At 31.4% G+C, this 22,309-nt stretch overlaps 2 protein-coding genes across 7 annotated transcripts in view; one reads left to right on the plus strand and one right to left on the minus strand.

Annotated features, from left to right (window-relative positions):
* The window catches only part of LOC145270567 (syntaxin-like), a 619,650-nt gene extending 610,494 nt beyond the window's left edge, over positions 1-9,156 (plus strand). Inside the window, exon 10 of the mRNA XM_080126202.1 lies at positions 1-9,156. This exon is cut by the window's left edge and continues 4,581 nt beyond it. The gene's annotated coding sequence lies outside the window, so the exon portion shown is untranslated.
* A 466-nt stretch (positions 9,157-9,622) lies between these two features.
* LOC145270565 (uncharacterized) overlaps positions 9,623-22,309 on the minus strand; it is a 55,647-nt gene continuing 42,960 nt past the window's right edge. For 3 of the 6 annotated variants that reach the window (XM_080126198.1, XM_080126201.1, XM_080126199.1), the window contains exons 2-6: positions 18,363-18,574; positions 11,686-11,836; positions 11,071-11,216; positions 10,351-10,530; positions 9,623-9,883 (exon numbers count right to left, since the gene is read on the minus strand). In XM_080126198.1, coding sequence (XP_079982324.1) covers positions 9,702-9,883; positions 10,351-10,530; positions 11,071-11,216; positions 11,686-11,836; positions 18,363-18,555 — 852 coding nt within the window. In that variant the 5' untranslated portion in view covers positions 18,556-18,574 and the 3' untranslated portion in view covers positions 9,623-9,701. Of the gene's footprint in view, positions 9,884-10,350; positions 10,531-11,055; positions 11,217-11,685; positions 11,837-18,362; positions 18,575-22,309 lie in introns of all 6 variants that reach the window. The other 3 variants (XM_080126195.1, XM_080126197.1, XM_080126196.1) reach the window with 1 other exon arrangement.

Below are 22,309 nucleotides of genomic sequence, written 5' to 3' on the forward strand. Positions count from 1 at the left end.
CTTGAATTATTTTATTTACTTAGATTGGTACTTTTTCTTTATGTGTGTGTGCATGATACATAAAGCATATTCATGTATGCCTATAATAAACATATCATGTTTTTTTTATATAAATGAATGTGTGCCTGTTATATATATATATACACACTGACACGTGTTTCATTGTCTCTATGATTCATCAGTGTGGCTAGACCTAGACAAATTCAAAATCGGTATGTTTCTACATTTATATGTACAAAATTCATTCCTAAACAAATTAACCGATTACTACGAATTTGGAAACACAGCTGCTTTGTGTAAAGGGGTCTTAATGTGGGCTATATATAGATTAATTTAATCGTATATGAAGGGAATGAAAGTACTTAGATTGAAAATCCATGGATTAAGGAAATTAATTTAAACATTGTATTCTTTGGTTCAAACAATACTTTTTGTTTTGAAAAGTGATTCTTTTTAAATGAAATTTGAGCATATAAACTCTAATTTTATATATATATGAGACACACTCACACACACATGTATCAATAGATATCTTAAGTATCTCATAAAATGTATATAATAGTATGTGCAAGTACATTTTCTGAATGGATTATGTGTCGATTGTCTAGGAACAATTCATGTTTAGATGTAAATTTATAAATATATTCATATACATATATTATCAATGTGTATTTGCATATGTGACTGTTTTTCTATACACAATATATACATATTATATATACCTAGGCTCAAATAATCTTCCAATCATGAGATTGCCCATTTTGAGAATATTACCCTCTAACAAGCAAGTGATGATTGTAACAGTGTGTGTGTGTGTATATATATATATATATATATATATGTGTGTGTGTGTGTGTGTATTATTTCATTCAATTTAGGTAAACAAAATTATCATGAGTCGCTACAATAGATTTACTGTTTCAGTCTTAAAAAGTCATTGTCAGGTGACAAGAAACCCCTTCGAGGATAGTCATTTAACGAAAATGGAAACCCAATAGAAAAACTTTAGCAAAATTTTTTCCAAATAGAAAAAATAAAAGCATTTTTTATCTGGTTTCCATTTTCATTAAGTGACTTTCCTCAAATAAGACCAGAGGTTTCTTGTTTACTGACGATATCTTTACAGATTGAAACAGTAAATTTATTGTAGCGACTTATGGTAATTTTTTTTTTAATCTAAATTGAATAAGATAGTATCTTATTCTTTTTTAATTGCGCACTATAAATAACCTCTTTGAACTGCAATGGTTTTTACTTTAGTGTTTTTTTTTACCTGGAATATATATGATTTTCAGAATGTGAGAGGTTGTATATAATAAATTCCACAGCCAAACAACGTCGCAGCCCACAAGAGCCATGACAGTCAACGAACTGGAAGTCCAAGACTCGAGTTTCGCCCTCATCAGTTAGACAAACAAAGAAATTGTCTAACTGATGAGGGCGAAACTTGAGTATTGGACTTCCGGTTCGTTGACTGTCATGGCTCTTGTGGGCTGCGACGTTGTTTGGCTGTGGAATTTATTATATATATATATATATATATATATACACGTGTGTGTGTGTATTTTTTACCAAGCACTAATATAGTTATAACATAGTTATGATTTTTTTAAAAGTTTATATCAAATGTCTTTGATAATTCTGTGTGTTCCTAATATTGGTTCAGGGTGAATATTCAATTTTTTCAAGCGTGTGAGGACAATTATATCATTTTATAAACGATGCTTGAAAAAAATAAAAAAAATAATTATATTAAAAATAAATAATCATATTAAAAAATAAATAATCATATTAAAAATAAAAAAATAATCATATTGAAAAAGAAAAAAAAAGTCAAAAAATCATTTACTGAAATCATAAAAAGCAAATAGTTAAAAATGGACAAACTAAAGATCCAGTAACAATTGGCCTTTGGCCCAAGATCACAGTGTAGTATCTGTTCTGATTCTATACTTCATCTTTTCTGTCCTCAGCAGAAATTTTTATTTTAATCCTACCCAGAGTGCTCTATTTTGGGGAACTGGATTTTCCCTACATAAAACACCGACCTTGTGTCTAAGTCTGCCCTCGTGGGTAGGCAAATAAATAGTAACAAAAGAATGGATCAAGTTGTTTGGATTAACTTTATTAATCCACAAGTTTAATTTTTCCGGGATGCAGGATGTGATGTGATGCTGATCAGATAGAAAAGGAACAAAAAAAAAAAAATCTTTTTTTTTTTAAATTTATTACAATGGCTCTTCTAGAACAATAAATTAATAAATTTTGTTTTTAATAAGAAATAATTATATTTCTGCACTTGTAAACTAAAAAATAACTTAAATGTTTTTTTTTGTCTGCGTTTTTCAAAATAATGAATACATTCCCTTTGTATAGGTGTGGTCAAAAAGTGAATGTCCTTTTTTTTCTGTAATACAATTTAAATAATAATAATAAAAGAAAATGTAATTCTGTTGACAATTCTCATTAAAAATGTTTTCTTTTTTTCATGTACCCTGCCCCCGCCAGAAAAAAAAAAAATTAAAAACAAAAATGACTGCAATTTTATGAACTACTTATTTTCATTTTATACATTTGAAAGAAGTTGTTTTGAAAATATTTTTTAAAACTTTTTCTTTTTTACCTCTCATAAAAAAAAACTGATGAATACTATTCCGATTTAAGTTGACGACATAAAAAAGGTAATTTATTCCGGTGGTTATATTTGTAAACGGGAAAGAAAAGCTGCATTCAAGTGTATGTGTTATATATATATACATATATATATATATATATGTATATATATATATATATATATATATATGGCAAACCAAAGAAGAACTCGACTTAAGGTAAATAGCAAGTTATTCGCTCAGACTCAGTTCTTGTTTATGGTCGCTTATTCTTCTGGTTTACTAAGTTTCGTACTACCTTTTAAAAAAATTACTTATTAAATTGTTAGGTGCCTCACTCCCTATGTTAAGAATGTCTTTCTAAATAATCGTATGGTATATTATTTATCTAATCAATGATTGCATTTAGGCACACCAAACCCTGCATATAGTCTGGTGACGTCATGCTTTCCCATTAGGTCAAAGGTCATCTCAGTCTTTCCACTATGTGAATTTGAATCCAACCTTGGAGATTAGAGTGTCTGATGACCGTGCAGATGTGTGAAACCATGTTAACAGTATACGGAAACATTTTTATGTAATGTGTTTTTTGGGGTTGTTTTTTATAAGAGAACTGGCCAGAGTGCTCAATTATCTATGTAAGATCATAGCTTTTTCTTTTTTCAAATAACATATAAGTTTCATTGTTCATCTATACCTGTAGTTACATGAAGAAAACTTAGTCATAAATGTAAAAAAACAAATAGTACAAACAGTTCATAAAATGGGGAAAAAATGAAAGGATAAATTAAAAATCAAAGATTAAATGCAAAGTTAAATTCTTTTTTTAAAAAAATGAAGTAAAAAAAAACGGAAAGAAACTGAGACTTGTGCATGCGAGTATGGTTTTTTTTCTAACAGTTCACTTCTTGTAAGTAAAATAAAAAAAAATACTCAAGCTGAAATCGAAACAAAAACCTAAAGACAGTGAGTCAAGTACGATAACCATTAGGCCAGCTTCACAAGACTTTTAAAAATGTTTTCAAACCTACTTGTTCTTAACATAAGTAATCTGTCATGTGATCGATTCATGCATGCACATTCATGAAACAGTTGACAAACAGATAAAAATTCGATGACCCCCCCCCCTCTCGTACCAATTTTTCAATTTTAACCTCTTAGCAGCCTTTTTGTTCCGGATATCAAAATGATGTCAAGAGTCAATGTTGCCATGAGAAGAGATCAGGTTTATTTTTGTTGACAAATACAGCCAAATTAAAATCCAAATTGTGTGTGATAATCCAAAATGTGTGGAATCCAGATTTGTAGAAAAATCTGTTTCCAAGCGAGGAAAAAAGATTTTTTTTCGGATCGCTAAAGTTTTTTTTTTTCACTTAGGGATATATTAAGCCGGTATAATAACTTCCATGACCGTTTGTACTGTTTTAGTAATACTATATATATATATATATATATATATATATATATAGTGTATTATTATAATTCTCCAAGTAGCAAATATCAGGTTTTCTCAGTTGGTTATTTACTACTTTTAAAAAATATCCATTACAATATTGTTTCGTATTGCAACAAATAAGTTAGCAAAATTATGTTATTGCTGCATATTTAGTCACGTGCTCATCAGATATTTATCTTAAAAAGCTTCTAAAAAGTACACATTCAAACCCCTAGACAACCTGATTCTATGTGCAGAACCAGATACTGTGAGGTCCGAAAAGTAGGTTTACAGTCATCCAACTATCGTTTATACCCTAAGTACAACCATTATAGAACATTAGAACAAGAGAGTACCTTAACAAGGTTTTTCCACAGCGTTGGTTCGGAGACCATCACGGTAACCTGACCTGAAATAAATGAATTTCTTTGAGAGGGGGTAAAGTGTAAAGATCAAGGTCTATGAGAAAAGTCTCCAAACAATAAATGAATTAAAAGATTACATTCATGACGCATTTGGGTTTGTATTACTGTACACATAGATTTGAAAAAGTTTTCAAAAAATATATAACAAATGAGTTAAAAATAAAACAAGTTACTTTTCTACATAACCGGATATATGTCTTGCCGTTCTAATGTTTCACTTTCTTTTTTTCTTAATAAATCGTTTATATGATTACTGTGAACCTACTTTTGGGCCACCCTGTATATCTATATTCGGGTATAGAACTATCTAGAGAGGAGATGGTGGAAAAAAAAAATGAAAAATGTTCAAATCAAACAAAGTGTTCATGTGTAAAAAAATGAAATGTAGTGATGTAGATTTGTTGTCGATATTTGGGTCGAGTGAGGCAACAGACGTTTCAATCTATGCAATTCCATGTGTCCACCTGTCATTCGACTTTTGCTAACCACATCAATCATATCTGAAATTTGGCCAAACATGTACACATTGTTTGTGTTACACACACATATTTCATAGAATAGTACAAATAAGAAACTTACCAAAATTATATATATATATATATATATATATATATATATATATATATATATATATATGACTACTTCGTTTAATCACATAAATTAATACACAAAAGTATAATTTTATGCATAAACATCAAGTATTTACTTCAACAGTGCTCAATACATAGGTAGAGCTAGGTACTAAGTTATGAAAATATATATGGCAATTAAGCTACACAGACTATTCAGCGTTTCATTCTTGTGAGAATTCGTCAGGTATAAGCCTGACGAATTCTCACGAGAATGAAAAATGGAATATTCTGTGTATCTTAATTACCATATATATATTTATAACTTAGTACCTAGCTTACTACTCTCTCTCTCTCTATATATATATATATATATAAAATTATTTTCATGGCTAGACAACGCTGCAGCTCATAAGGGCTATAATGAATAATAATTAATAAATAATGAATAATAATAATTAATGAATAATGAATAATAATACTGAATAATAATACTGAATAATAAATAATAATACTGAATAATAATAATAATAAATAATAATGAATAAATAAACAATAATGAATAATAAATAATAATAATGAATAATAATAATAAATAATAATAATTAATAAAAATTGAATACAAAATAATTTGAAAAACATTTCCCCTTATGCTCCCCCACTACTGTTGCTTCTCTCAATGCACGTGATTGGTCAATTCGTTTGTATTTATTTCATTTTAAATTTATTCCCACGATGGAGGTGGCAGCTTCTATAATGTTACAATTTACAAAAAAAAAAATAAAATAAAATAAAATAAAAAATAAAAAATGTAAAAATTTAAAAAAAAAAAAACTTTTACAAAAAATTTTTTTTTACATATTTTTTACATTAGAATATTTAGCGGATAAATTATGTTTTCTTTTTTTACGATTTTGTTTTTTTGGAAAAAGAATGAAAAACAATACAGACACTAACAAACAATTTTTATGTAAATTATGTATATGTATGTTTGTCTGCACATATTTATATACATGTTTCCATTTGAATACATACACACACAATTATATAATTTAAGATAAATTTTTTTTGCAAAAAATACCATGTTATCTTTGTTTTTGGGGAGCTTCTTGTTTTTTCCAGTTTTGTTTATGTTTTTAAATAAATAAAAGGTTCTTTTTTACAATTTACAAATTTTACAAAAGCAAAAAAAAAAATGAATATTTGCTAATATGTATTATTGGTTGATGAGTGGGATAAGATCATTTATTTACAATTCGAGGTATAAAAAAATTAAACCTTGTTATTTTAATTTTACAAAATAATTTAGAAAATATTTGCAAAAAAGAACTTTTTGAGCCCACATATGAAAAGTGGTACCTCCCTCTGTATCTGTTCATTTTTTTTTTTATTCAGTCGGTTATTATCGAATGGAAACTAGTCTACAATATGATCAAAAATTTTTTTTATTTTCAATTCAATGTTTACATATATGTACGAGGTGCTTAGTTTCTAATGTACCTTTCTAGTAAATTGATCACATATTTTAGAATCAGTCGACGCTTTTAGGCCAAATTTTGCGAATTTAGATTTAAAGCAGTTTAACCTTTTTTGAGATTATTTTAAAAAGCGAAATTTCAAAAAATGACTAGACTGTTTAAAAAAAATGGCTAGACTGTTTAAAAAAAAAAAAAAAAAAACAGCTGAAATTCGTTAATTTTGGCATAACATATCCAGTGGTTCTAAAATGGGTTATCGATTTACTACAACGTCGTATTAGAAATTGAGTACCCCTACAAATATGTAAATATTGACATTTCAATAAAAGTTTTGATAATCTGATAGACTAGTGTCCATTTGATAATAATCTGCTGACAAAAAAAAAAAAAAATGATAAAAAGACAAAAAAAAAAAGAGGGGTACCACTTTTATATGTGCACCACTTTTTGTTCTCATCAGGTTCTTGCATTTTTCAAATTCGTTTAAAACAAAATTTCATCCTGTCAGTCTTTCTATCTCTTTATCTCTAAGAAAATTCTAGTGTTACATTCATGACGCATTCAAATTTCATTTGATCCCTTTCCTCTCAATTCCTGCAGTAAAATGTCAGAAATCATTTTCGAAAAATATCAATAAATTTAACAAAAATCATTATTCATTTAATAAATTCGTACATTTCGAACTCGAACGTAAATTGGTAAAAAAAAAAAGAAAAAAAAAAAACAGAATCCAATTTAAATGAAGTATTTCTATCAATCTGTCAATAAATATGTTGGGACTCTTACTTCGAAAATCGAGCACTCTGGTTGATTTCTCTTCTTGAAAGACGTATATATTATCCCTATACTTAACCATATGTATAAGTTACTGCAGGGAGGAATGTGAAGCTTCCTCCCAGTGCACTGCAGTGGGTTCCCGACTAGAGCAGACAATCAATTGATTTGATTTAAAAAAAAATAGGCGACTTCAATTATTTCAATGATAATAAAAGCATTGAAAATGTGAAATCCCAGGCATCGTCGAGTCTCCCTGCTAGTTCTATGTTTTGCGCTCTTCAGTATGGCTAGTTAAGTACTTTCATCTGAGATCCATCAATTATCATTCATAAACGACTTTAAAGTAAAAACAAGAATTATTCCTTAAAAGTGCTCAATACCCTTCATAGAATAGGTGTGTGCAATAATCGCATATTAAACTTAAGATGCCGAATCGAAAAGTGCTCAATACCCTAGATAGAGCAGGTGTGGGTGAGACTAGAATATCACACTTGGTAAAGTAGTAGTTGGACCCAAAAGTGCTCAATACCCTAGATAGAGCAGGTGCGGGTGAGAATACAACATTATACTTGGTAAAGTGGTAGGTTGTGAATCCAAAAATGTTAAGGAGGAGAAAGGAGAGGCAAGAAATTTGGCATTGCCTAGAAGCAATAAGTGTGGTTTTAATGTGGAGGGCATTTGTGATCGCCAGTGTTCGGCTATAAAAATCAGAAATCACAAAATCTGGTGAACACTGACAGCTACCAACATTTTCTGTATGAAATGAAAGGTTTGTTCATAATATCCAATTTGTGTTTGTGTGTGTGTGCGCACGTCATAGACTGGCTGCTTCACAGTTCTCCAATATGGTTAGTTAAGCAAGTACTTAAATCCTAGATCAAACAATCAGACATTTTTTTTAGTCCTTGACTGGAAACCTGTACTTTAAACTTGTTATTTAAAAACATTTAAAAACCTTTCTTATTCACATTTATAATTTTATTATTTCCCAAGATTAGAGAAGCTCTGAAAATGGAAGTTCACGGTAGTCTGGACTATTTCAAAAAAAATGATAAGGGACTTTTTTCAGGGAATTGGAGAGGGGCGTATAGCAAAGACGTACTAAATAAAAAAAATGAATAAAAAAGTTGCATTATTTACCAACATTATTGCAGATGAATTTATGACGTTTCTGTCGATTGGGCAAAAACCAGGATAATTGTTTGGTTCTTTCTTTTCACTTTTCCGGGTTTTTTTTTACCTCCTTCCCCCTGGTGCCAATGCAAAAAAAAAAATAAAACAATTACATTTTTAAAAGTACCAGAAAAGTCGCTATAATTAATGAAGAAAATTAAATAAATGAATTTGAAAAAGAAAAAAAAAATATCACACACACTAAAAAAAAATTATTTAAAAAGTTTAAAAAATAAATAAAAATAATAAAAAAAATTTCCACAATAACAAAAATGATTTTTAAAATTTTCATGGACCTGGAATAAAACTTAAAAAAAAAAAAAAAAAAAAAAAAAAAATGAAAAGAAACACTTTTTTTACTTCTTTTTTTGTTGGGTGTTTTTGTTGTTTACTGAGTTTTTGTTTTTTTTAATGTTTCTATTCTTTTTTTTTTTAATTTATTTTTCAAATAAAAACTTTAGCTCATGAGAAAACCTTTTTTTTTTCAAAATTAAAAAAAAAATACAAAACAAAAAATATGAAAACAAAAAAAAAAATACTTAAAACTTCTCAGTAGATTTGACCAGCAACTTTTTCCAGTTGCCATTTTTCTCTTCTAACGTTTAGCTCGGTAATAGGATGCTTTAATTTTATTATAATTGAATGTTTTCTCCTACATTTTAATGTAAAATAAACTTAGAAAACAAACTTTGTCTTTTTCTTGTTATTTATACCTTTTTTTATGTCTCTTATTGATTTTGGTTTTATTTACTTTCATCTGGGATTTAGCCATCAGTGAATAAGAATATTATCAACCAAGAGATGTCAACATGCATCCAAGTTTAAATTTCTAAGTTGAAAATACAATGGAATGTAGGTATCAGAGAATAATAAGCTTATCAACCAAGACATATCAACGTGTATCCAAGTTAAAATTTACGAGATGAGAACACAATAGAATAAGAAACTTATCAACCAAGAGATGTCAACGTGTATCCAAGTTAACATTTCTAAGTTGAGAACACAAGAGATGTAGGTATCCGTGAATAATAAGCTTATCAACCGAGACCTCAACGTGTATCCAAGTTAAAATGACCCCTTTCCTATTCTTCCAGAGTGCCCTTGTGAGGAGGTCTCTCACATTACAGAAATGATTTACACCAAAAGACATAAATGCCAGAAAAATATTTTAATCATATACATCAAAAAAAATATTTTATATATTTATTTTTTTTTTACATCCGGTGTGCTATTTAGTAATAGGCTGGTTTCAATGTCAACCCCTTGATATTGTCACGGATTTCTTTTTCGAGGTAGTAGAGTTCCATCGTGGTCGACATAAGGTTACTTATGCATAATTCTCGGAGTCTGGATGCCCATTTAGGATTTTTCGGCATCGATATTAGTGCCTTCACAATATTTGTCTTCATCTCGGCTGCAAAGAAAAAAAAATGAGAACATAATTTGGATTATTTTATAGTGCTGTTGCATGCACCGAGCAGTACCAAATTACCTTGCTTACAGGCTAAGGGCTATGGAGGGTGTTTGACACAATATTTAAGAGAGCCCAGATTTCAGAGGAATGATAGAATGTGTTTTTATTGTGATAGTGTAGAAAAAAAGTAATTTCTCAACAAAGTGAATATTTGGTGCCATGGCGTCTGACTTGACATCCATTGGAGATTTTGACAGTCGGCCATATATTGTAAGTGCAGGTGATGAGAATTAACTTGAAAGACTAAAAGGGTTTCACTTCACGTCTGTAGACCAAAAACTGAAAGAGCAGTTATTATCAAATAATGTAATTATTGTTCATAATTTTTGGAAACGACATTTAAGAATGTAATATTTTCACATGAAAATGAATTTAGAACGATCAAATATGGAGTAAAGAACTTTTACCTGAAAGATTTTTCCTGAAAACTATCGGATATGTTGGCATCGGTCCGAGAGATGTAAGCACAGTCAGTTCTTTTTCGTAGTGGGGATTTTTTAGAAGGAAATATTTGAGGACACGGGAATCAATGGCTGCAGCATCGACTTGCTTTTTAAGGACCATCTGGATTGACTTGAGGTGGGAACCTGCAGTAGAGATGAAACGGAGAATAAGATACAAATTTATCGCTGCACCCTGTATGTGCAGAAACCATATTTATTTTTTGTTATAAATATTTTAGCGCTTTGTTTGATAATTTAAAATTTTATTTTTCATTTTAACTATGTAATGTAGATGCCTTCAGTCTCAATCACCGCCTTGCTGTGGGTCTGGAACTGGAAGCATACCTTTTTCACAAGCCCCAGTTGAAGCTTGGCGAATACTCAGCGGATGGTGGCGATCAGGCTGGCTTTGGTGTTGTGGGAGGTCATGTTGGTGATGTTCTCAACACATGACCAAATGAAGTAGTTCAACGGGTTTAGGTTGGAGAAGGGGAAGTATACAGGTTGATGTAGAAAGCATTGCCAATCATTTTCTAATTTCTCTTGGTGGTGGGTGTACAGGAGAGGCTTTCTATATTTATTCCAGATATATACTCGTTTGAACAAAATTACCGCATAACATGATTTGCCTGAAAAAAAAAAACAACAAAAAGAAAACGGTAAATTTACTTTTCTTGTCCCCACCTGACTGGAAGATATCTGCGAAGAATGAGGAATTGGTCTTCTGGTTTTTTAACTCATCCAAGATAATGTAGGCACCACTCATGGAATTTGGTTCGCTGTATGCAAACTTGTGTCCCTTTAAATCATGGAATTCCTTGTATTCGTGGCTGAAAGAAAAACAAAAACGTGAAAGAAAGTCAAATCCAGTGTGATATCACATGTTACCCTTCTCGACAGCAAACGCCGATCCCAACGCTATGGTCCCCCCTCGCCAAACTTTCACAAGAAACACTTGACTAGCTGAAAACATTATCAATAATTTTCCCCACTCTTTATCTGTGCCTAAACCTAAACGTAGATTCCATGATTCTTAGAACTGCACGCCTGTGGAACTGTTTTCTGTTTGCCTGCTTTCCAGCTGACTACAATCTGATTATCTTCAAGTCCAACATAAACAAGTTTTTGATGACCCGTCCCTCTAATTAATCCAATTTAAAAATTTTTTTTAAAATCTCCACTACGTATGATAACTAATTATACCCATTAACTCTTATCCTCGAGTGGCCTCCGGGCCTTGATAGGTGGTGACTCCTTTGTAAGAAGAAAAAAAAAGCAACAGATAAAAAAAGAGCTTACCCATTGTCACTCCTCATAATAACATCTGAGAAGTATACAGCCCTATCTCCGACCATTGGATTTTCGTGGACAACTCCGACGGGACAAAGTTCAACATTGCTATCCTTTTCTTCTTCAAGTAATCGGAGAAATCCGGTACTATTCATGAAACCTTTCAGGAAGAACAAAAAAACTACATTTCAAAAAAAAGAAAAAAACTACATTTCAATTTTCTCATTTTTGGATAAAGGGAGATAAACTACTTTTAACTACAAAACAACTGCACACGATTATCTCCCCTTCTCATCTATTCAAATAGTAAATAGAGGCTTCAGTGCAAGGAATGAATTGTTTTTATAGTGTAAAAATTGAAATATCTTGATCTTTTTATATAATTACGTCGTCAAATTACTCAGCCTGATTAATAAATGATATTTTTCGGTTGCCCTAATTGCTACCTTTTGTCACATTCTGGTTGTAATTAAATACTTATAGATATGAAAAGTTGGCACTTCTGCACTATTAGGACGAAATTTTGGAAATCGTAATATTGAATATCACATGAAAACAATGGTATCTACATATTATTTTTAAGATGATCATATACAAAAATTACGAAATTCGATAAGGTAGAAAATTATTTATTAAAGAAAATAAAAATAGAATTTGTACTACAAATATCTATATAAAAAAAAACAATGCCCCTGATAGTGCGTGCGAAAATTCTCTACCAAAATCCTCTGATTATTTGGTCTACTAAGTTGAAATTTGATATATCGGATATTTGAACCTGTAGCAGACTTTCGATTTGGTTTGTAGCTGCCAAAATTGCTGCTAAGAGGTCAAAAATTGGAAACAGAACACTTGACATTGACATACCAAATATTTTTTGCTCCATTTAAAAGAATAATATCAAGCCTCGTTTTCACTATATACATATAAAAGTGAAATTGTCTGTGTGTCTTTCCCTACCAAACTACTCTCTCAATTTTCGGTCTACAGGGGTATTGAGATTTGGAAAAATCTTTTTAATCGATTTTTGGCCAGAAATTTGTCTGTCAAACGTCAACAATTTGATCTTTGAAAACTCTACCAAATTCCTCCGCCAATTTTGAGTCTAAACACTTGAAATTTTAGATGTAGGTTCCTTGGACATGGATCAAACTTTTTAACTTGATTTGAGCTCAAAACAAGAAATGTTAAGTGGTCAAAATTGAGATATAAGTTAAGAAAAATTTGACCTCAGCCAATTTTTGGTCTAAACATTTGAAATTTTAAATAAAATGTAATCAGACAAGCTTTTAAATTAGTTTCTGGCCGAAAATTTGGCTGCCAAGGAGTCAAAATATAAAAGATTTTACCCTTGCGGTCTCTAGCAAACTATTCAGCCAATTTTGAGTCTAAACATATGAAATTTTACATAAAGGATATTCAGACATGCCAAGAGGTCAAAGTTGAAAGAGTTGACCTTTGCAGACTCTACCAAACTCCTCTGCAAAGTATGGGTCTAAACACTTGAAATTTTAGATGTAGGTTACCTGGATTCAAATCAAACTTTTTAAATATATATAGACATATGCACATAAAGTTATGAACAGTCCACGTTGAAATGCTAGTATATAAAAAAATGTTCACCCAAAATACACCCACCTCCAAGCAAATGGAATATCTTTCTATAAAACTAAATAGAAAGTGTTTCAAAAGTAGTCAATCAATCGACATTTGAATATAAAAAATACAAATATAAAAGTAATCCTAACCCTAACACCAAATATTTTTTTGCTCCATTAAAAAAATAATTTAGCCTAGTTTTCATTATATATAAAGAATGTTCACCCAAAATACACCCACCTCTAAGTAAACTGAATCTCTTTCCTATGAAATTATATATCCAATATTAAAAAACATACAAAAAAAAAATCCGAACCCCAACAACAAATATTTTTTGCCTCATTAAAAGAAAACAAAACGAAAAACAGGCCTTGTTTTTTCAATATATAAAAAAAAATGTCCGTCCAAAATACACCCACCTCCAAGCTTCTTTAGTTTGTTAGCATTGTGTAAAAGAAATTGCAACCTTGACATTGCAACAAAAGGGTGTTTTCATAATTTGGCTTGCACATACATGACCCGCCTTACCGCCATAACATTAAAATATTTTGGTGCAACAGAAAATTTATCAGATTGTAAAAAAAGAAAAAAAAAAAAATTTACAGTGTCGTAAAATTGTTACACTCCTTGAGTTTCCTACCAGTCTCGTCCATATAATCCTACTTACATAGACCCTTTCGGAATTCATGCTATACTTTTAAACTCCTCGGCATAACATTTACAGGAAACATGAGTTGGAACAATTACATTGAGAACATTGCCAGGACCGCTGTGAAGAAGGTGAGTTCTCTCTACTGTGCTAGAAAGCTATTAACGCCCGAAAGTATCCTATACCTCTATAAGGCCACCATTCACCCATGTATGGAGTATTGTTGTCATATTTGGGCTGGTGCATCTGCCACTAGTCTCTTGCTCCTAGACAAGGTTTAAAAGAGAGTCGCCAATCTGATAGGCCCTGAACTGTCATCTAAACTTCAGCCTCTGTCCCATTGACGAAATGTTGCATCCCTCTGCCTGTTCTACAAGTACTTTAATGGTGAATGCTCTGATGAACTGCAAGCACTTGTGCCCCCGCGACATAAATACCCCCGACAAACCTGACAAGTAGCTAAATCCCACCCCTTCATGGTAGAGATCCCTAGATGTAAGAGAGCCTTCTACTCCAGTAGTTTCTTCCCTAGAACCGCTAGACTTTGGAATTCCCTTCCGGGTCCCTGCTTCCCCAAATGTACTGACATGCAGAGGTTCAAGGGTAACGTGAACTGACATCCATCTGCCCAACTCCTTACACAATACCCCTGATGCCTATGCCCCTGATAGTAACCCCCTACAACAAATGTGCCTTGTTTGGGGGGAAAATGCAATAAAAAAAACTTGAGGTTATAAAAATGATCGTCAAAATCATTGGTGTAATACCCCCCATTAGGAGTGAAAAACATTTAACAGTTATAGTCTTTGATGTTGTTTCAAGTGAGGGCCACATCATGCCACCTCACATGTTGAAAGTCAACACCAAAGTGTACCTGGATATGCTGAAGAGTGTGCTGATCCCCTGCTGCAATCCAGTGGCTGCTGGCAGACCCTAAGTGGGGCAGCAGGATTCGGCGTCAGCCCACAAGTTCAAAGAGATCCAGTCTTAGTTTCAAGAGTGCTACGACTTTGTACCCTTTTCTTGTGGGTCCTCCTCTCTCCCCCCCCCTCCCGACCTGAACCTGCTGGACTACTTTGTTTGGTCATAAGCCGAGAACATCAACAACATTACCTCACACAACACCAAAGCTAGCCTGATCACCGCCATACGCTAAGTATTTGCTGAGCTCCTGCCGACACTTGTGGAAAAGGCATGCTCCCAGTTCTGGACCTGTATCGAGGCGATGATTGAGGCTGAAGGTGGCTACATTGAATAGATGTCAGGTCTACTACAGAATCAAGTTATCTGAATTGATTTTTTTCAATAAAAGTTTTAAAATAAAGCTGTCGTGTTGTTTTCTTTAGGGAGGCAAATTTATCGTTCCACACTGTAGAGATACAGGATACCACTAGGCATGAGTAGTTTTCTAGCACAGTAGAGAGAGAGAGAGAGAGACCACCTTCTTTGCCAGCAGCCTTTGCAATGTCTTCAATGTATTCGTTCCAACAGAGATCCCAGTATAAATTACATAATCGGAATTCGAAAAAAATGTGTCAATCATTTAATGTTCCCAAATGCAATAAAAATGCTCAAAATGGATTTTATTTGCTTTAAGAGGAAAACATAAAACAGTATAAAAGACTAATTGATCACGTTTATGGTTAATTTTTTTCATAAATCCTCTTTCAAACCAGGACTAGCAGGTGGAAGAGGGGGGAAACGCCAGGCGTTGCCTGGTCGTAAAAAAAAAAAAGACTTGGCTGCTATCAGCCAGAAGCAAAACCATAAACAAAATTTTGTAAGTCAGAAAAAAAAAAAAAACTTGCATAACTTACAAACGATTTTATAGATGGGCCCACAAGGACACAGATATTTTAACATCACAAATTTAGCTATTTAAAATGAAATAACATAACGACGGTTAGCGTGTGTGCAGTTTGCAAACCATGTCAAAAGCAAGGTCCGACTCCCCCTTCAAACAAAACAATATTTCTACAGAAAATAATCAACAACTTTTTTCCAAATTTTTTTTATATACAGTAGCGTCCAAAACTAAAGGACAAAATTTTAAAACCTAATATTTGTTAGAAATAACAATTGTGAAAAGCTAAAATTTTAACAACTGGTAGTCGTTATCATCCATAATAACATACTAAAATTTGAATCATTTGCAAATGATAGAAAAAGAATTATAACAATTTATTTTCAAAATAGGAACATCCAAAAGAAAGGGACAAAATTGAGAAAAACAATGTAAACAGTATGCTATATTCAAGTTTTTTTTTTGATTTTCTCTAAAGAATAAGTCTTCGTCATTTGTAAACGTTGCGTCAGGCGGCAACATGGCGAAACGCCAAAAACCTGATTACTCTGTTAGACAAGCTATTGTGAAACTACGCAAGGAAAAGCACACAATTAGAGAGATTTCAGAGAAAGTGAAACGTTCCAAGAGTGTTGTAGGCAAGGTTTTTAAATCCTACAATGATACTGGCAAAATAGTGCCTTTAAAACTGCAGAACCCGAAAAACTTCACCAAAAAAAGATCGAATAATGCAGCATATGTCATTAAAGGACTGTTTTAAGTCTTGCACAGAAATTAAAAGGGTTATGAATAGTACGTCATGTGTTAATGTTTCTAGACGACTGCAAGAAATAGGGTCGTTTAATCGAACTCCAGAGAAGAAATCACTTGTTAGTTCGAATAATAATAAGAAGAGATTAGAGTTTGGAAACAGGAATGTAATTTGGACATAAAATGAAAATTGGGCGAAAGTATTTTTCACTGATGAAAGCAAGTTTAATTTATTTGAAAATGATTGAAAAAAACAATGTAAAAAGACGTATTGGTGAAAGATTAAGTGAAAAGTGTACTAAGAAAACTGTCAAGTTTGGGAGCGGAAGCATCATGTTATTTGGAATGTTTTCTAGCCAAGGTACAATGCCTCTTGTCCGGTTACAAACTCATGTAAACGCGCAAATCTATAAAGACATTGTTCAAGATCATGTTGTGCCAATCATACAGAATTTAGGTTTCAATAGGGCTAACTTTATGCAAGATAATGCCCCATGTCACAAGGCAAAGGTGGTTATGAGTTACCTTAGCGAGCAGGATTTCGAAATTATGGATTGGCTACCACAAAGTCCTAACTTAAATCCAATAGAAAATCTTTGGAAGGCCTTAGGAGTGAAAGTTATGGAAAGAAATCCCATCAACATGTAAGGATTTGTGGGTGAAGCTTCAAGAAAAATGGTCTAAAATTAGTATCGAGGATTGTCAAGAACTGATTCGTTCTTGTAGTCGAAGATGTGCAGCTGTCATTGAGAGCAAGGGCTCATTTACTAAATATTGGTTGTACATGTATTTTTATTGTTTTTTTGGCTGTTTACATTGTTTTTCTCAATTTTATCCCTTACTTTTGGACGTTCCTATTTTGAAGATAAATGTTATAATTCTTTTTCTATCGTTTGCAAATGATTCAAATTTTAATGTTATTATGGATGATAACGACTACCAGTTGTCAAAATTTCACAGTTATTATTTCTAACAAATATTATGTTTTAAAATTTTGTCCCTTAGTTTGGGACGTTCCTATTTTGAAAATAAATAAATAATTGTTATAATTCTTTTTCTAGCCTTTGCAAATGATTCAAATTTTCATATGTTATTACGGATGATAACGACTACCAGTTGTCAAAATTTCAGCTTTTCATAGTTATTATTTCTAACAAATATTAGGTTTGAAAATTTTGTCTGTACCGGTATAATGTGAATGACAAAAGTTTTTAGTGGACATATGAACACAAACATGCACATACGTTTCAGATTTATTTAATAGACTAGCATGGGTGCCGGCGTTGCCCAGGTGTTTGGAGGTGTGTGTTGAGCAAAAAAAAAAAAAAAAAAAAAAAAATTAAAAAAGTGGTAGTAGGCAGGCAGGTTCGAACCCAAACAGCAACAGAAGAAAAGAATGTGAAAAAAAAAAAAATTGACGTCTTTGTGATTGCGTCCATCGCCAAACCGGAAGTGGCGAAAGTTTAAATAAGAAATGAAATAAAATAAAAACAGAATAAAAAACAAACAAAAAAAGTAAAAACAGAAAAGGAAACAAAAGAAAAACAGAAAAGGAAACAAAAGAAAAACAGAAAAGGAAACAAAAGAAAAACAGAAAAGGAAACAAAAGAAAAACAGAAAAGGAAACAAAAGAAAAACAGAAAAGGAAACAAAAGAAAAACAGAAAAGGAAACAAAAGTAAAACAGAAAAGGAAACAAAAGTAAAACAGAAAAGGAAACAAAAGAAAAACAGAAAAGGAAACAAAAGAAAAACAGAAAAGGAAACAAAAGAAAAACAGAAAAGGAAACAAAAGAAAAACAGAAAAAGTAAAAATAAATGTGAAGAAAAATAATAAAAATAGATGAAAAAAAAAAAAAACAATTTAGGACACTAAATATCTTTACCTATATCGGCCTCTCCTGTGGCAAATAAATTTCGGTCAATCGGGGGACTACGCCATCTCGACTCGTATATCAGGTAACTTGGCATTTTCAGGGTCTCTTCCAAATATTCCATAAAAGTTTCGAAAATTTCAACCGGAAGATCTGGCACTAAGTAAGTTACTGCTTTTAGCGTTTTTGGGTTCACATCCGTCATGTTGCTGGATTAAAATAGTCTGAGGGAGAAAAAAAAGCAAAAAACTATAATAAAAATTCTCTGCTCTACAATAAAGAGGCATATTTATTTGTATATATATATATATATATATATATATATATAGATATCCATCTATATATATATGTATGTATATATATCCATTCCACAGTCGGATTTCGTTTCAGTTTTTTTTTTTTTTTTTTTTACATGGGGTTCACCACTTATCAAGGCCCGAAGGCCACTCAGGGATAAGGGTTATTGCGTGTACAGTAATCAATGAGATAGTATTGTAGTAATCATTAGTATTAGGGGTTTTTGATAAAGTGTCTTACTTAAGGGGGCGGTTTGTCAGGAGTTTGTTTATGTTGGACTTGAAGACGTCCAAGTTGTAGTCAGGTGGGAAACAGGCAAGCGGCAGAGAGTTCCACTGGCGTGCAGTTCTAAGAAAGAAGCTTTGCTCATGGAATCTACGTTTGGATTTAGGCACAGATAAGGAGTGGAGGAGATTATTGATAGTGTTTTCAGCTAGACGAGTGTTTCTCGTGAAAGTTTGGTGAGGGAGGGACGAGGGATTGAAGCTCAGTCGATGTTAGTTTTTGTATTTAATTTATTGTTATTTTTTTTTAATATTTCAAGCGGACCTCCGCTGTCGGTCACAAAAAGTATCGAAAAGAAAAAGAAAATGTAAAGAAAAAGGAAAAAAAAAAGAAAAAGAAAAAAAAGAAAAAGAAAAAAAAGAAAAAAAAGAAAATGTAAAAGAAAAAGGGAAAAAAAAGAAAAAGAAAAAAAGAAAAAGGAAAAAAGAAAAAGAAAAAAAAAGAAACAGAAAAAAAAAGAAAAAAAGAAAAAGAAAAAAAAGAAAAAGAAAAAAAAAGAAAAAAAGAAGAAAAAAAAGAAAAAGAAAAAAAGAAAAAAAGAAAAAGAAAAAAAAAGAAGAAAAAAAACAAAAAGAAAAAAAAAAGAAGAAAAAGAAAAAGAAAAAAAGAAAAAGAAAAAAAGAAAAAAAGAAAAAGAAAAAAAGAAAAAGAAAAAAAGAAAAAAAGAAAAAGAAAAAAAGAAAAAAAGAAAAAAAGAAAAAGAAAAAGAAAAAAAGAAAAAGAAAGAAAAAAAAGAAAAAGAAAAAAAAGAAAAAGAAAAAAAAGAAAAAGAAAAAAAAGAAAAAGAAAAAAAAAGAAAAAGAAAAAAAAGAAAAAGAAAAAAAAAGAAAAAGAAAAAAAGAAAAAAAAAAAGAAAAAAAAAAGAAAAAAAAAAGAAAAAAAAGAAAAGAAAGAAAAAAAAAGAAAAAAAGAAAAAAAAGAAAAAAGAAAAAAAAGAAAAAGAAAAGAAAAGAAAAAAAGAAAAAAAGAAAAGAAAAAGAAAAAAAAAGAAAAAAGTATCGAAAAAAAAGAAAAAGAAAAAAAAGAAAAAGAAAAAAAAAGAAAAAAAAAGAAGAAAAAAGAAAAAAAAAAGAAGAAAAAAAAAGAAAAAAAGAAAAAAAGAAAAGAAAGAAAAGAAAAAAAAAGAAAAAAAAGAAAAAGAAAAAAAAGAAAAAGAAAAAAAAGAAAAAGAAAAAAAGAAAAAAAAAGAAAAAGAAAAAAGAAAAAAAAGAAAAAAGTATCGAAAAAAAAAAGAAAAAAGTATCGAAAAAAAAAGAAAAAGAAAAAAAAGAAAAAAATGTAGCATGGACAGCGTTCATTACTAGCAACCATGTTTGAAAAAAGTTCATGTGAATTATTTTTGCTGTTTGTAGAAGAAGATTGGGTGCTTCTACACTTTATTGCCGAAATTGGAGACGCCATTGTATTTCACGCACCTGCTGTCCACATCCAGGGGAGACTATGGCCGAAGCATGAAATAAATACAAACGAATATTTGTTCGAAAAAAATGGTACTTGTGCATTTAACGAACTAGACGTAACTCAGCATTTAACGAACCAGACGTAACTCAGCATTTAACGAACCAGACGTAACTCAGCATTTAACGAACCAGACGTAACTCAGCATTTAACGAACCAGACGTAACTCAGCATTTAACGAACCAGACGTAACTCAGCATTTGCTCGGCTTTGTCCGGCGCATGACGTCAACAACCGAATAAAACCGAGCGTTGCCGATTAAAATAAAAACGCTACAACAAAATAACTGTACAATGAAATTGTAAAAATGTAGAAACATAAAAAAATTAAATAAGTAAAAAAAAAAAAGCAAAAACCTATCGTTCATTTTTTTTTTTTTAATTATTATTGTTTGAAATTGTTTTCTGCTTTCAAAATAAATACATATAAAACAAGTTTGTTTTTTGTTAAATAATAGGAAACTTTTTTTTGTCTGAACTTTTTTTTTGTTTCAATTTTTAACCTAAAAAAACATTGTCTATGTCTTAAACACGTAAAAGTTATTTTTTATTTTTTTTTTTTGCAACTCTTTATGTTAAATAAATGAAAAAAGTCTAAAAAAGGGCAATAGAAATTATGGGGGGGGGGGCAAGAACAAGGACTTTTTTTTGCCAGAAACAAGGATTTTTTATTTATTAGTGGAAGGAGGGTTTCGGCGTTCCTATTTGGTACATTGACCAAGAAAGTAGAAACCCTCCTTTTCGGCGGGGGTCGTATCCAGACCACCGGTGTCAAAAGTCTGCCGACGTTGTGTTTTCTGAGGTTAAAAACGGACTCGTCGATTTCTACCGTTATGGCCTGGGCCTCCAATCTGCCGGGGATTCCTAAGAAAATAATCCCTGCATATATCACGCAGGAAAATCTTCCAATCCACAATTGTGTGGCGAGAACGTAACCCACATTCGCGATGGAGATTTTTTGTAGATGCCATCTCGAACGCCCATAAGTATATTATTTTTATTATACATGCGATGGTTAGTCGGGTTTTTGAGAAGAAGGTCCCAATCCTAATGGAGGTCCATCGACGACATGTTACACTTCTACACCTCCAACCGTAACCGTCGGAAAGGCTTGTTCTCTTTGCAAGTACACAATCCTTAAACAAAAGTTTAGTGCAGCCTCTGGGGTCTGGAGCTGGTCCGCAACGAACGTTTGTAATATTCATTATTTTTTCATCAGTTATCTTTTTAAAACAATATTCATTATTATTTTGTGAGTTATCTTTAAAACAACATTTTTTTAACTCTCTTCAAATAAGCGTTTGTTGTGACACTCTTCCGATTGATAGCGAAATTCTCGTCTGCTTAATCGGCAACGCTCGGTTATATCCGACTGTTGACGTCATGCGCCGGACAAAGCCGAGCAAATACTGGGTTACGTCTGGTTCGTTAAATGCACAAGTACCAAAAATTTAATAAGTAAAAAGCAAAAACCTACCGTTCATTTAGGTTTTTTTGTTGTTTTTTTTATTATTATTGTTTGGAATTCTTTTCTGTTTTCAAAATAAATACATATAAAACAATTTTTTTTTTTAAATAATAAGAAACTTTTTTTTTGTCTGAACTGTTTTTTTTTTTATTTTTAACGTAAAAAACATATTGTCTATGTCTTAAACACGTAAAAGTTAATATCTTTTTTTCTTTGAACTTTTTATGTCAAATAAATGAAAAAGCCTAAAAAAGGGCAATAAAAAGCATTTGGGGGGGCAGGAACAAGGATTATTTGTACACTCTTCCAATTGATAGCGAAATTCTCGTCTGCTTAATCGGCAACGCTCGGTTATATCCGGCTGTTGACGTCATGCGTCGGACAAAGCCGAGCAAATACTGAGTTACGTCTGGTTCGTTAAATGCACAAGTACCAAAAAAAAAAAAAAAAAA

This window comes from Euprymna scolopes, chromosome 46 (assembly GCF_053919585.1).
Source record: "Euprymna scolopes isolate OS-2025 chromosome 46, ASM5391958v1, whole genome shotgun sequence".
NCBI classification, from domain to species: domain Eukaryota; kingdom Metazoa; phylum Mollusca; class Cephalopoda; order Sepiida; family Sepiolidae; genus Euprymna; species Euprymna scolopes.